The sequence below is a fragment of the Cyrtonyx montezumae genome, unplaced genomic scaffold, assembly GCF_038088225.1.
Source record: "Cyrtonyx montezumae isolate F1298 unplaced genomic scaffold, pur_monq_1.0 scaffold_3, whole genome shotgun sequence".
NCBI classification, from domain to species: Eukaryota; Metazoa; Chordata; class Aves; order Galliformes; family Odontophoridae; genus Cyrtonyx; species Cyrtonyx montezumae.
In genome coordinates, this window is record NW_027072034.1 from 46,965,840 (window position 1) to 46,982,084 (window position 16,245).

At 42.4% G+C, this 16,245-nt stretch overlaps 1 protein-coding gene across 2 annotated transcripts in view; it reads left to right on the forward strand.

The window, feature by feature from the left end:
* Window positions 1-2,551: 2,551 nt before the first annotated feature.
* SMS (spermine synthase) overlaps window positions 2,552-16,245 on the forward strand; it is a 49,813-nt gene continuing 36,119 nt past the window's right edge. Inside the window, exon 1 of one of the 2 annotated variants that reach the window (XM_065741468.1) lies at window positions 2,552-2,686. In XM_065741468.1, coding sequence (XP_065597540.1) covers window positions 2,635-2,686 — 52 coding nt within the window. In that variant the 5' untranslated portion in view covers window positions 2,552-2,634. Of the gene's footprint in view, window positions 2,687-2,968; window positions 2,989-16,245 lie in introns of those variants that run through there. The other variant, XM_065741470.1, reaches the window with a different exon arrangement.

Consider the following 16,245-nt stretch of genomic DNA (forward strand, 5'->3'; position numbering starts at 1 on the left):
GATTGTTCCCTTCAGCCTGTGTGTCTTACATAATCTGTCAAATCTCCCTGCAGAGAGTAGGGCTTCTGTCACTGCACTTCAGAACAAAGCATTCCATAACTGAGCAAATAGCGGTGCACAAACATGTTTTTTACTTTTTTACTTGTTGCATCTACTTTAGCAGCCTCTATTGGCTCCAAAATATGCATGTAATCCCATACTGAATAAACTTTTTCCATATAGCCTGTGCTAATCTTAACACTGTGATGTCATCCGAACTGTACAGTATTGGTGAAACATGTTTTAATATTCCAGCTCTTTTGATCATGTCTCGTAAATCAATCCCTCAATTTCTTTAATTATTTTAATTGCTCTTCTTTAAATTCCCCTTGAGACTAATTTTCTAATAGGAAGATTCCTCAAAATATCCTAGGCATGACCTAGTTATGTAGCAGGCAAAGTGTAGCCATGCCAAAGGAACGGAAGAGAAAAATCTGTTTGTTTCTTCCTCAAGTGATGGGATCCATTGCTTGGAGGCATCTGTGGGTTTTCTGATGTTTCTGCTCTGTAACACCACATATAATTTACCGTCTACTTTCAATCCTACAGGTCAATACTGCAGATTTCTTCCTCTTGTTGAATGCTTTCCTATGGTCGTATCCATATTTCCAAGGTGAACCTTTTCCACCCATATTCCTTTTAAAAATCTGTTCACGCTGTTTTGCCAGCTTTCCCATCTCCACCTAACTTGATGAGCAGCTGTGAAAGTTGTTTATGCCTAATTATTGTCCTTTACACTGAAGTCTAAGAAAGATTTGATATCGTTCTCTGAAATAATTAATTTAGCCTTTTCAGCTCTTCAGACTAAGTCCAGTGCTGATCCATAAAATTCCAAACCATACAAAAAAGAATATGGTAAAATGATCCTTTGTTCTGTTTCTTTTTTTCCATAGCAAATTTAATTAGAAAGATAATGCTCCACCCATCTTCCAGTACTAGTCTAGAATGGTCGGCCTTAAAAAGCAAAATTAACGCCAAAAAAAAATCTGCTCTATTTTTTCCCCTGTAAACCTGGTGAAGTTGTTCATGTGTATATAAGGGCATAATTGAGCTAGGCTCCTGGAACGTATGAGCAAATACTTGAAGGTATACTTAGGTGACAACATCACCATTACTTTCTTCTGACTATTCCACAATGGAAAGATAATGTAATTGCTTCAGCTAAACAAAAGGCATTGGTAATTTCCTTGTTGCGCTGAAGTCAAAGACAGTAAGCTTCTGTATGTAATAATTGAAACAACTGCCATTGCTGCAAACGAAGGTGAGAGACATCAGAGATCATAAAGTATGGGAATTTTCCAGACTGTCCTCAGCTGCATGCCTGAAAAAAAAAATAGTAGAGAGACCAGAGAAGGCAGCAAGGAAGCACTGGGTCGGGTTTTTTTGTTTGTTTGTTTTCTCAAGGCATAGCACTAAGAAAATGCAGAATTCTTGGTAAAAAGGCAGTGTGCACACAGAATTTCTTACATTTGGGGAATCGGGACTATGCAGTCCCCTGTAACAAGCAGGACTGGATCAAATATGTTTAATAGGAATCTGCAGAGCCCCATACTCTGGGTAATTATTATTATTATTATTATTTAACAAGTCTCTCATGGATTGGCAGAGTCAAATCAACATCAGCTGACAAAAAATGAAATTACCGCAAACTTGCAGACATCTATGCCTCTTTTGATACTTATCTCCAGGGAATGTTTTTGCTTTGCTCCGGATGTGTGGAACTGCAGTGTTCAAAACACAGATAAGTAAGATTGCAGCAAAAAAACGTTACTGCAACTCACAAAAATAATGATTGCGATACACCAGCTTACATAATAGCGATTACTTGTAAACCCTTTGTAATTCTTGTAATTTTTTTTATTCTTTAAGCTGTGGAACCCCATGAAATCATTGATACTGTTGTGTTGTTCGCATTAGATCGCATTCCTGCAGATTCCTGCAAGAAAGCAGCCAAGAGCTGTAGCATCTGTAGTGACTGACAACATTAATCATCGATCCTATTGCTAGCTGCTTCTGGGTGGGATGTTTTTGGGTTTGTAAGTACATATGGCTCCTATCATTTGTGGCTTCCGCAAGCAGTTTTAGTTATCGTTCATTAAGAAGACCTTAAATAAAAGGTTTTAAAGATTCTCGAGCGCTAGCGAAGCCTTGGGAAGGAAGCAACAATTCTGCTCTGCCAGGGCAGGGGTGAGCCAGAAGTTGAACCACGGCCCCGGCGCTAGGAGACCGTCCAGGAATTTCATTGCAGGGAACCGAATCTTAAAGAAAACGGGGGCTGCTTCGGCTTATTTTCCTTCAGCCGCACGGTGCGAGCGAGAGCCGCCTGAGGGAGCACCCTCCGCCGCCATCTCCCGCCTTTTCTCCAAGCCGGGCTTCTAAATGCAGCCGCCATCTCCCGCCTTTTCCCCACGCCACCCTTCCCCCTGACCCATCCCTGAGCCGAGGGCCCCTCCCCGCCGCCATCGCGGCCCCGCCCGGCCCGGCAAGCTCCCACCCCCGCGGCGCCGCCGCAGCCCCGCGCACATATAGGCTGCCCGCCGCACTGTCCTCACCGCCGCCGCCTCCTCCAGGCATGGCACAGGGCTCTACCTCACTATGGCAGCAGCAGCGCGGCACAGCACCCTGGACTTCATGCTCGGCGCCACAGGTAACGGCGCTCTAGGGCTTCAGCTTTCCCTCCATCCTCGTGGGGTCGGGCCCCTTCTTCGGCGTGCTCCCGCTCCTGCGGCCCTGTCTGGCAGTGGGCCCTACTCAGCGCGGCCTCCTCCTCCTCCTGCTGCTGTTGCGGCGGGGCCGCGTGCGGCACAGGTGCCCTCCCCCACCCCCCGGCCTGCCTGCTCTCCGCATAGGGCCCGCTGGACGGAGTGGAGGCGGCGAGGCGAAGCAGGCCCCGCCGGACCCTTCACGAAGGCGTAGGGGGAAGGGATTGGTAATAAAACGTAGCTTGAGGTGTGATCTCCGGCTTTTTCGGAGCTATCTGTAGAGGGCACGTTCGAGCTGGCGTGCGGAGGAAAGCCACCACGTTTTTTCTGCGGGTAAAATGGGTGAAATGTGGGGGAGAGCTGAGATGGGTGCCGGAGCGCTGCTGCACACCGCCCTTCCTCTTCGTTCCTGCAGGGAGGCGGCAGACAAGGCGGTTAGCCGCATCTACACGAGAGATGTATCGGTATCTTGAGGGAGGAGGGAGGTTTCCTCCTCCCGAGGGCTTTGTTGCAAGCTGTGCCCTTGGTGATTTTGCTGTACATGTGTTTGAGTGAGAAGCCAAGAGCTGGAAAAGTGGAGAAGCTAATGGAGGGGGAATGACTGTTTATGTGGGTTGATAGCGATAGGACAAGGGGGAATGGCTTTGAACTAAGACAGGGACGTTTTAGGTTAGATGTTAGGAGTAATTTTTTTATCTCAAGGTGGTGATGCACTGGCTCATAGATTGTAGATGACCCATCTCTGGAAACACTCAAGGCAAGGCTGCATGTGGCTGTGGGCAGCCTGCTCTAGTGGTTGGCGACCCTGCCCACGGCACAGGATTTGAAACTAGATGAACTTTGAGATCCCTTTCACCCAAGCCATTCTATGAAATCTGTGAGTTGTTATCAGAGCAGTTTGGTTTTGGAATACTCTGATATAGTCAGGGTGTCAGTAACCTGACACTGGAAAAGTTCCAGTGCATAGGCCCACCGTTGTCTTTGCATCTTGCCCTTGCTTGATCTTGATAGAACCAGGAACACGAGTACCTCTAAAACTCACTTTCATGGAACCTCCTGCCCTTGACTCAATGACCTTTTTGCCTTTTTGTTTTCCTGAACTTCATAGCGTCAGTGCTGGCATCTGCACAGCAGTCAGAAGTAGCAGGGGAAGGAGCAGGACTAGGCGTGTAGAAAATAAACTAGATATAAATGTCCCTGCTCTGTGATATTAAAACTGCAATGTTAATTAAATAGACCCTGTCATAGTGGTCTAAAACTTAGTAGAAAGCATTGTCTGTTTTCAGATCTGTTTCCTTTCTTCTTTGAAGACAGTAGTTGCATTTTTATCCAGTTAAGGTGGATGTACCTGAGTGGGAATGGAGGATGGACCAACTGCAGAAGCTTGCTGTATGGCCCAAAGGAAGAATCTTTTTCCTCCCTTGGCCTTGTTTAAGCACAGTAGACACCTTGAATGAGAGGTGAAGAACTTCTTCATGCATAACAGCTGTATGGCAACTGCTGAGTCACAGTCTGATCACCTTGAGCACCTCAATAAAAGATCCAGTCAGCCTTGGGAGCACAGGTAAAGGCAGTTCACCTGTGTGACCAGAAGGGGTGGAGCCAGGCTCAGGCCCTCTTAGGCCTCATTTAAAGGCTGGCTGCCACTGAGGATGGATCTCTTGTTGGAGATCTCTCTTTTGTGGAATTTTCCCTTTGAACCTAGATCATTGGAGGTGGGTGAGATTTCTTCCTTCTTTGTAACACCTTCTCACTGCACTGGTCCTATTGCCATTATACCACTACAGCATCTCTGAAGTCAATTGTCCTGTATTCATTTGATGTTTTCCTCTCATGCTTGTGGCCCAGAGTCTTAAGGAATTGTCTGAAAGGAAAGAGTCATGAAGGTAAACTTGTTGGTAGTGTTGAAGGAGTTCAACTTCAGTGCTGAATTCTGGATCACCGACTGATTTTATTTTTTGTGCCTAAGTTGTGTGGACAATAAAACTTGGAAATGTTCTGTTATCACTTCAAAAACCCATGCACCCTTTTTTTTTCCTTTGCTTTTCTGAGGCTTATGTTATCATTACACTTCAGCTGAACTATTGCAGAATCTGTGATCTTGGTAAATGCACACTCTTTACACCTCAAAATGTTACCTGTCCTCAGATTGACTTTTGGTGCATCTTGTTCATAGCTTGTAGGAACTCAAGACTTCAGGCTATGAGAGTAAGTATTCTTCAATAGGAAGTTTATATTTTATAATGAATCTGGTAGAAAATGTACATGGTCATGATGTCTATTTCTTCAGTGTATACAAGAGTTATATATGTTGATTGAAGTTGTTTGAGTATGCTTGTCAGTGTGTTTAACATGGTTTCTAGTCAGTATTCCTGAAGTCAGTATTTCCTGAAAGGAATAAGAATGCTTTCTCTGATAATGTCTAGTATAAAGATTAGACTTAATGTAAAGATGAGGTACTCTTTCTGCATTATGAATGCTGTTTGGGAATCTTTCCTTATGTGCTCTGTTGTGTGTAACTTGTTTTATTCCTCAGCTTTCTGAGGGCCCTGACACTGGAAAAGATGTAGGGAGTAAAGGAGGGAGTCTATGGTTGAATCCTGGTGAGAGGGTCTCCAGGACACAGCTCTATGTAAGATTTCAGGTAGGATTTCATGAATGCTTACACAGTCCTGCTGAAAAGGGCTTGGTGGATGTGAGCTACTAATGTGCTGTTGCATCCCTGAAAACGGTTGTATCCTGGGCTGCATCAAGAGAAGTGTGACCAGCAAGGTGAGGGAGGTAATATTTCCTCTCTGTTGTGCACTGGTGAGGCTTCACCTGGAGTACTGCATCCAGATGTGGAGTCCTTGATGCAGGAGAGATACAGACCTGTTGGAGTGTGTCCAGAGGAAGGCCACAAAAATGATCCAAGGGGTGGAACACCTCTCCTTTGAGGACAGGCTGAAAAAGCTGGGGCTGTTCAGCATGGAGAAGAGAAGGCTGTGAGGTGATCTGATAGTGGTCTTTCAGCATCTAAAAGGAAACTGTGAGAAGGAAGGGGACAGACTTCTCAGCAGGGTCTGTGGTGATAGGACTAGAAGATAGGAGATCTAGGCTGGATGTGAGGAAGATGGTTTTTAGAATTAGGACAGTGAGGCACTGGTTGCTTAAAGAGATGGTGGGTGCCTCTTTCCTGGAAGGATTCATGCTGGATAGGGCTCTGAGCACCCTGATCTAATTGTTGGTGTCCCTGTACTCTTATTCTGTTAGCAGCTGCTCATGCTGCAAGATTATATAGGTTCTGATGGTGATCTCTTCTGTCTTTTTTGTTTGTCATATGCCAAAATCCTTTACAAGATCTTCCTTCTTCAGGCAGTTCAGTTCTCTCCAGATATTGGACAGCTGTTTATCTGCTATACTTCAGAATAAAAATGTGTTCGGTAAGTATCTTGTGTGAATAGTTGGAGTAGTAGGCGCTTTCAGTGTCTGTAAGATTGGTAGTTGTTGGGGATATTGAGTGATAACCAGTAATGAAAATACCTTTCTAGGGAAGTCTAGAAAGAAAAAGATGGCATTTTTCTTGTTGGTTTCAGATAGGACTGGGGGAAGTGTAGGAGAAGGATGAGTAACCCCTTGGGAATTGGGTTGCTTGGGTTGAATGTACTTGTGTCCTAATTTCCTGAGAGGTTGAGATAAAACTACAAACTTCTATTAATGTAGTACAAAACTAGAAGAATCAGAAGAAAAGGGCCTTTTTTTTCTTTTGTCTCAACAAAAACATCTCTAATTGCGAATCTTCATGGAAGTTTAGTAGGCTGTTAGAAGCAGGTCTGAATCTTTGGATAATGCAACCTGACTTTGTGATGGTCTCCTTGAGGTGTTTGAAGGAGGAACTGCAGAGCAGAAGTATCTTGCCTAGCTGTGTCTTGAGCTGATGAGCAGACAGCATCTGCAGACAGTGTGGTGGTCCTTATCCTAAAATATAAGAGGAGTGTTTTAATGAAACCCTTATTTGTGAAAAAGGAGCAGTTGATTTTCCTTCTGTAATTGGAGCAGAGGAGACTTTAGTCATGCTTCTGACTTCTGGGCCCTTGGCATTCTTAGCAATCTGTTAGTTTGTGAGCTTGAGACTCCATTCACGCTTGTTCTTGGTTATCGCTTCAGAAAGTTGCTTTGAAAAGGTAAAAACTCATTGGAAAAATAACTTGAAATGTGTTACTGTTAGGGATTATTGGGGGAATTACACAGTTCACAGATGCACAGATATGCTGGCGAAATTCAGTGCAGGACGTAGGTGTGTGCTGGTGTGAGGGGAAGCAGATTATTTGAGCTCATGCTATTTAATGAAAGAAGTTCTTATGAAACTGCTGTGGGAATTCTAGGGCTGTAGTGCTGTTAAGGCAGCACTTTGGTTTCTAAGGAAGAGGGTAAGTGAATGTGTATGTGTGTGAAGAAAAACAGAGCAAGTGTTTTCATGGAGGTGGAAAGAGGAGAATATGACCTCTTGCAAGCTGAGCTTCCTTTTTGAGGCCCTCTGGCAGTGGTTTTGTTCCTGTCCATGGCTCAGTTCTGAAATTGCACATGGGGAAGAAAAAAGTGAGGAATGTAAGTATGTTGTCAGTAGAAGTGCACATGAATAAAAAGTAATAGCTGCAGCACTTCATGTTGGAATTGTCATTGGATGTGGCATGTATACTGAAAAGTTCTTTGACCTTATTTTCCTCATACCTTAACCTGTGCTGTGTGTATCGGATTTGACTTACAAAGTCAGTGTTCTTTGATTTCCATTTACAAAAAGGAGTTGTGTGTGTATTATAGCTCTGAGGGATTTTTTTTTTTAAGGAGGATGTGGAGGAGGCACTAACTGCTTTACAGGTTACATGAAAATACATGAACCTGTCCTGGCTGAGGCATCCCTTATAATGTAAGAATGTGCTGTTAACTGCTGGCTGTACTACAACTTACAGACTTGAGATGTGCTTCTTGACCATTAAGAAATGCACTTGGGTGACACTTCTGTATATGCTTAGGGATACGAGGGTTTAAGCTATTCTCACACCCTCTGTTATTTATTTTAGAGCTGTTTGATGTACTCCAGTATATTTACAGCTGGGATGAACTCCCGTATTTGACATTCTTAAAGTATAAAAATTGGTCATGTTGTTGTGTTTGAACACAAGAAGTATTGAAATAGGAGAAGAAGGCAGGAAGAGGTGGTAGGTTGGGAACTCTTGCAGAGTTTTTTCCTGCGGATGCTTGAGAGCCTTGTGTGTGAAGAAGAAAGGGTTAAACTAATGTAAACGTTTGCAGTTTCTAAGATTACATACAGAAGGCTTATCAACAACTTTTATGAGTGCTTGACTATATATGTAGCTACTTTTAATTTTATTTGTAGTGTGTTTTTGTACTAGAGATGCCAGGGCTTTGTTTCTCTTAATGGGGCATATGCCTGCTTCTGTGATCAGGGTCTGGCTGCAGTTAGCTGGAATGCAGTGTGTTTGAGCACACTTGTGAGGGAAGCAGCATCTCTTTGCCCATCTTAACCAGTTCTGTCAAGAGTAGGGTCATCTGAAGTGCTAGAACATCTGGCTGCTGTGATAACATGCAGGTATGCTTATCTCTTTGTGTTGGTTTATGTTACAAGAACTTGCTGACTTCTTGCTGATGGTGTCTTTACGTGAATGAAGACTTTATAGCTCATGGTTGCAGATGTGCTATTGACCTTGGCTAAAGGTGTGTTTGCAGTCAGCTTTCAGCCGCAGGTCAGGAATGAGCCTGTGTTGTGCTGCTCCAAGCAGTGCCCTGCAGGCCTGCAGCTTCTTGTTCTGACAGGCTAGGACCAGGGATGGGCCTGCCCTGCCTTGCAGTGTGAGGCTGCCCTGTCAGGAGGCCTTAACAAGCGTCTGTTTTTAGCAACATGGATTGCTGTGAACTCATTCCCTGCTTTTGTTGGTTTCCAGTGCTGAAGAGCAAAATGCTCTATGAGAGGAACTATGAAAGTAGTTACCTGAATCTCCCAGGTGATAGAATTTAACGGCTGCTTGCTGGGGCATGAAGCATCTCTCCTCTCCCATGCAAATGTGAAGGATGCAAAATGAGAGGTGTTCTCCCTGAGGGCTTGCTTTGAGGCCATGGAACAAATTCATACAGGAAATGATGGCTGCTTTTGACATGAGTATTTCTATTTGAGGTAAGCCTCTTTGCCTTTTAAATAGCAAGTGTGTTATGTGTAGCAGCCATGCTATGAAGTTTTTTTCCAATTCTTGTAATTCTTACTCTTGAAACTAGAAAAGTTTCTAGTCACCTTGCATTTCTGGAAGATGATCAGGTTGCAGGAGATTGATAATGGAGAGCAGGTATTGAGCCTGTAGAAGTTCTCTTATCAAGTATGCTTCTTTTTTTTGATAATTTTTTAGATGGAAGAGCTAGAGCTTTCAACAAGTGATAATATTGTTTAAAATGCAAACAATCTTTGTATGCCAGTTGATGGACTTCAGTTTACATGATACTGGAAGAGACAAATAAAGCTAGTGGAGCTGTTGTGTTGAAACCATACATCTGGATAGTAAGGTTTGAGCTGCATGTTAGCACTCTGGGATAGAGTTACAGGATGTTTAATGAGGAACAGCCTTCGTATGCAGAATTCAGCTTGACCAAGCAGCAAGTCTTGGAAGAGTGTAGGTTGTGAGACTTAAGTGCTTAATTTCTCATGCACGGATGTTTCTTCTCTACTGAACAACAGTGAATTTCTGCAAAGTGTAGAAAGCATAGTCTTACAGAATAAAGTAATGAGAGAGAATAAATAATTAAACTAGTAAAAATGTTTAACAGAGCAATGAAACTTTCCAAATGTCAGAAGCTGCTTTTAAGGTCTGTAAATGTTTCTTCCATAGCTACCACAGAGTAGCAGGGGTCCTGATGAACTGTTACTCAGAATCCAGAAGATCTGCAATTAAATTAACAATCACTTAGCTGTGATTAGATTCCAGGTTTAGTGAAACAACTTTTGAAGTCTATAATTTGAGAAAGTATAGGAAGAAATTATCAATACTGAAGTGGTGAACTGGAGAGTGTCTTTAACACTTTTGAAATCTGCATGTTATCTCTTGTGTGCCTGCAGAAAATGTAGTGACCCAGCAGTTCTTAGCTACTTTTGTCTGTTTCTGTAGGGGCAGTGCTGAAGTAGGTTTTGGTTCAGGGTTGTCTGGGCTATCAGAATTTGGTGTCTTAAGTGTGAGTGTAAGTTAGCAGAGTGTTCTTGGAGGATTTGCTTTACTTAGGTGAAAAACAGTAGTTCAACAGTTTAAAACATTCCCTTAAATGTTCCCAGCAGTGAGGGCTATTAGCAGTTTTGCCAGTATTGAACAAGGGAAGAGCCATCTGTGTGTTCTCTTTACACTTCATTAGTATATTGTGGTCAGGAATCATCAGCGGTGAGCTTTTCGGTGTTACTGAATCTGCAAGCAGGAATCCTGTGCTGGTGTAGTAAATAAGCCAGGGGAAGTTTGTTTGCAATGCCTGACTTGCTGAGTAACTCTTGATTATCATCTCCGATGACAGAAAATGCTTATGCAAAGATGATCAAGGGAGGTTCTGTAAAGCAGTTATTCTTTGTCTTCATTCTTTCCCCTCAGGTAGTTTCAGATTCAGACATGCTACAAATATTTTTGCCTTGACTTTGCAGGCTCTTCTGTAGTCAGCCATTGTTTAAGCAAGATGTTACTTTTACCTTCTCAGTGTTCTTTATGATGACCATAATAAATAAGCTGTCCTGTAGACCAGTGTCTGCTGTGCCTGAGTTTATGTATGGATATGCATTTCCTGGGATGCTTTTGTGGAGCATGAATAAATTCTCCTAGAGATAGCCACAGGAGCATGGCATAATGCAAAGGCTGGGTTTACCCTCTTTTACCTGGTGCTACTTTTGACTTTAGAAGTTTTATATCACTTCAAGTGGGTAGGGATGGGTGGCAAAGTTTCAGAGGTGTAAATATATTCACAGAAAGTTCAACAAAGCTGAACAGCTTCATGTAAGTGATATGTTTTAAGCCTCTCAGTGGTTCTGCATGGTTTAGTAAAACAAACTCCACTCAAGTGTGTGGCTGTATTTGTAAGAATCCCTGACACAGCTGCGTCCTCAGCTGGTCAGTAGGACTTATCCTTCCCTACCACTGAGTGCCTTTGGAAAGCAAAACACCTTCATTGAGGCTCTGATCTTCTCCTGAATGCCCCAGTTATGTTACTTGGAAGTACTTCCGTGGCCTGACTAGTGGGAATTAATATGCAACCTTTTTTATGAAAAGAAAAAGTAAAAAAGATACCTAATGTCTACAGCTAATCTTAAATCAGTCATAAGTGCGAGACATCTCTAAATTAGTAGCAGGTGTCTTATTTTTGTTCTTTCAATATGTATCTTGAGGCAGCTGACTCTTTGTGCTTGAAGAGATTTGCTTGTGCAGCTAGTAACCTCACGTATCCAGGTACTTGCCTATTGAAGCAAGAAAATGAATTCAGTTAGCATGCCAGTTCAGCTTCACATTAGAGCATTCTTTCAGTGCTCTGACCAGATTGTTGTGGAAGAACTGATAGTGCGATATGTAGACATTTTCTCCCACCTCCCTCTCATTACAGTATGCCACTGACAAGAGCTTCTTGTGGAGTTCTGACCTTTGACTGTCCCAAATAAAATTTGCTTGTAGCCAGGTGGGTCACTTGCAAGTTATTTTGTACAAGCAGTTGCTCCATAAGCAGCTACTGACAGAAGAATGTAAGAATATTTTAAATCTGATTTGGTTACAAGCTAAAAGATTGCATTTTTTTTAAATAATAATAAGATGCTATAATGTGCACATGAGTTCTCTGGAATTATTGCAACTCTTCAGTGTACTTGAATTCAATGATTCCACATCCTAGAGCTTTGGATTCATTTAACTGAGATTCTTATATTCAGTTCTCAGGTAACTACCTGGACTGGCTGTGTCACAGAAGGATGCATGCAGAACTGTGGATTTGGTTTTTGGTAGACAAGTCAGACCTCAGTTGAAATACAGCCTTGCCCCAAGGGTTTGTGGTTACATTTCTGGCTTAAGCACTTCTTTACCTTTCCTGCTTGCTCCTTTTTACATTAGCATCACCTCTTAAAATATGTCTGAAGCATGAGATGGCACTGCTGGTGTAAAGGAAGAGGCAAGAATATAGCAATGAGTAAAAATGGGAGTGCTCTGTTTGTTGGCCGTACAGTCTTAGGTTGGCATCAGTCAACAGAACATCTAGAACTGAGTCCCTAATTGAATGCTTTAGGGAGAAGGTGTTCAGGGGCTGTGGAGTGTATGTGGCAAGGGAAGAGAGGTTGCTTTTAACTTCTACTAGTGGATAGGAGAATGATTATTGCAGGAGGAATATGTTCAGTGAAGCAAAAAGGAAAAAGAATGTGATCTGAGGAAATCAACCAACAGCATTTAAGAACTTCTCATGTCTCACAGAGAGGTTTACAATCTCATGGGAGTGTTTTGCATGTATTTCTCTTGGCAACCTGAACTGATGGGGTGATATTTTGTGGGGGAGTATAAGGGGTGAATTCTGCTATGAGCTTTCAGTCCTTTGAGAGCTCTTCTTTGTTTCTGGTAGACTTCATGAATAATTCTCAAAGGGACACTTGGATGCACTTGATTTATATCAACTATGGTCCTTAAATAGTGGTACTGGTAAGTTAATGCATTGCCTTTTAGCACTGTATAGCTTGACTTGCCTGTAGTCACTATATATAGTGTGAAGCACTCAGGGTTGCATTGTGGGGCACAGGATCCATGAAAACTCATCAGGAAAAAGCTGCCTTCTATTCTTAACCTGCTGTAATGCAGAATAATGAAATTAAGTGCATAAAGAAATCTGAAACTGATGCTTCTCCTGTGGAAGAGTGAATAACAGATGACTACAACTAATTGCCTTTACTAAACCTCATCCTGTACCATGTGTGATTTGTTGACTTGTACATAAATCCTCATGACGTGGTTGATTCCACAGGTGCAGATTAATTGAGGAAGATTTTAGTCTGTCTTTCTGCTTCCTGGTGTTCTCTGCTCTCATAAAGCTGGCAAGTGTGAAACAAAAGGCTTTCCTATGCAGGTGTCTCTGATTGTGGACTCCCAAACACAGTACTGAGACACATGCTCGTTGATGAAGCACATTGCTTTTCATTTGTACCTGTTGAACTCATAAGCAAAACCCAGCTTCTTTGTCGTGGGGAGGACTGAAGACAGTGGATTTTTAGTGTGTTTGGAGAGGAGGTCCTTCTCGAGTGAAGTGTGGGTTCATGTCCTCATTCTTTATGTTAAAAAGGAATAATTCAGGCAACTGATATTTTGTGCTGTAACGAGGTTGTTTTCTCTGGGTAGTATATTTCATTAGTATGAAAACATTTTAAGAAAAAATGCCACACCAAAGGATGGTGACTAAATAATAACTAGTTGTCTGCAAGTAACATACTGCTCTCTATTCTCATACTGAGGGTAGAGGAGCCCTAATAGTGTGAGGCTGAGGATGAGAAATAAGGGAAGAGTTGTCACTCTGACAAGGTTTGTTTTAGTCTAGGGCCCTAAAACAAGGACCTTCTTGAAATATAGGCACTGCAGCCCCCTGCTGCTGTCCTCTTCAGCTGGCACTGGGACCTGACCAGGCTAAAAGCTGAAAACTTCTCTCAATGCTACTGCATTCGTCACTCTCCCACCTTGCTTCTGTTCACTTGCTTTGCCAGTGATGTTTTTGTAGAACTGGAGTTGTCAGACAGTGTCTACATATGAACTTTAGACATGTGCAGCAAAAAAATGATGTAATTAATAGATGAAATGATGAATTTCCATGGTTCTGAGCAGTGATGAGGTGCCAGCCATTGGGGTTCCTGTCTTACATATAAAACACAAAATATGTTAATCTTCAGTGCATTTTTAATTAAACACTTCGCTTGATTTCTCTTCAATTCTCTAGTTAGAGTGTAGCTACCAAGGGAAAAATACAAAAGCATATGAGAGTGCTTTAATGTGTTAAATTGTTTCACTTATGTTCTTGTTCCCTACCGGAAAGGGTTCAGAATCATGGTTATGAGGTAAATATTCTCAAACTAAATCTAATCTGTTCCCATAACTTGCCAAGACTAAGTCCTCTGGTATGAAGAGATCTTAAAACAGATTTACTTTTTTTTTAAGCTAGTTCAGTAGCAGATCACTGAGATCAGTACTAGGGGATCTGGTTGAAACTGGAATGAGAACAGCTTGGATGCCTAGAGTACATGTGGCCTTTGAGCTGCCCTCCCGTTTGGAGATGACTGTCAATTCTTGTCTGCTGAAACTCCATAGGAATGTCTATGACTGTTCTGAAATATCTTCTTGAAGTGTACTGGGTTGCTGAAACAGTCTGACTTGATCTGATTGGGCACTAACTCTTGGGAACTGCGTCTCTCACAGATCATCTATGCAGTGTTCTTGTTTTCATTCTGTGGAGTTGAAATACTGGATCTTCTCATTCCTTCTGGTGAATATCAAATATTTAAAACAGGATTTCATACTCGGAAACTTGAATTTGCTTCCTTTGTTTCCTGAATAGAGTACACACATGCAAGAAGATGGCCTACTTGGAATCTGCAGCAGAATGTTAATTCAATTTCTTCCTTGTGGTTTTATCACCATTGTCCTTTTTTCACTTAACACTTGTTAAAGCATATCTAAGTTTGGAGTGAAGTAGTGGCAAGTGGATTTAGGAGGGAGGTCTTGAGATTCTTAAAGCTTTGTGATGCCTTAAAGCAACCACTGATGCCTTAAAAGGAGTCTCCCAACTTTGAATTAATTAATTAGCCCTCCGAGGCAAACCTTTTGTGGCATAACCAAAAGGAGACCTGATGAAAAAGGTATGTTTTAACTTCATGAAGTTAATCACATAATAAGAAGTTTTGCCTGGCTGCTTAGCAAAGAAATCTGCTGTAGAATGAGGAGCAGCTTGTGAGGGATTAGTATCTTCATGGAACAGAAGAATGTGATGACTTATCCTGCAGTCTCTGCCAAAGCACACCCAACAGGAATTCTTGGGATGGTTCAAAAGTGGATGTGGTATGAGCATTCTAGTTCTTCTAGGGGTTCTCTAGAATATTCAGTGTCTTGCAGGAGCTATGGAAATGAAGTGGTCTGGGAGTCGGTTATGTACTAGCTCTGTGTGGGGTTTCATGCTCATTTGTTGGCCTGGAGGGGTATGGCTTGCATTATTGAAGTTACTGTGTCATGCCAGACCAACCTTAAGGAGTTGTGGGTTTTGCAAATGATAAAGGACTAGGGAAAGCAAAACAAATGGTGAACTAGAAGAGGAGAAGGGGGGAACCTCTCTTTCCTTTCCAGTGGAAAGCTGCAAAAACTAGAACCAATTTAAGAACTGTGGCTCTAATTATGTTTCCACTTCTTTTGTGGTTATGTCCATGAAATATGTTGACTGTCTCATCTGTTATTGCAATAACCACAGTAACTTGGCAGGGAAGCTTTGTGCTTGTTGCACCCTCATCATGGTGGTACCTGGCTGATGCTGCATGTAAAGCCCAAATATGGGAGTTTCACAGCAGGGTAGGGAAGAAAAAGCTTCACGGATAGCAGACCTTGTAGATGCTCCCTCAGTGAGAGGGGCTGCTTGTGGACTGACAGGGTTACAGTTGTGCCAGCAGTTAAATTATTCACTGCTCTCCAGTGGTACTTGTTTTCTGTTAATTCTAATTAATAATTAATGGGGAGTTAATGAGTAGGACATGAAAAATGGAAGGTAAATATCTCAGAATATGAATTAAAGGTCAGGCCCAATAAGAAGTAAGAAGCAGAGTGTTTCTACTTCCCATAACTATTCTTGGCAAGGTATTAGGGAATTGGCTTGCTCTAAATGTATTGCGGAGGGAAATTACAGATGCTTTTTATTAACCTCTGTTTCTGCCTGTCTGAGGAAAAAACAGAAGCATGGTCTTCATAGGAGGCAAATAAGTCACAGTAATTGGGCTTCCAGTTTGTTCTGCTGTTTGCTTATGCAAGGTAAGACAAACTGTGTGACTTACTTGGTGTAGTTTTATTCATTTGCCTGAAATGTCCACATTAGGAATGTGCTGGAAGCTATTGCTGGTGGTTTTTGGAGGTGACAGTTGTTTCCAAGGTACTTGGGCTGCTCCAAAAGTAATGCCTCACTTTTTTTGTTGGCCCAGTGTATGGGAACTGCTGAATCATGGCCTGAACCACTGATTGGTCACCTGAGGTGAGCACCAAGTCAGCCAAGGGGCCACAGGTGAAGGTGATATACCTGTGTGATTGGAAGGGGTGGAGCCTGGCTCCACCTTTCCCAAACCCCATTTAAGGGCTGACCACCACCAGGGAAGGATCTCTTCTCAGAGATCCCTCCTATGTGGAGTCCCCTGCGAGCCTTGACATCTTGAAGGTGAGCCACCTTCTCTTTTGTATTATTTGTATCCCATCTATATAGAACTACCCAAAATATACTATCATCTATA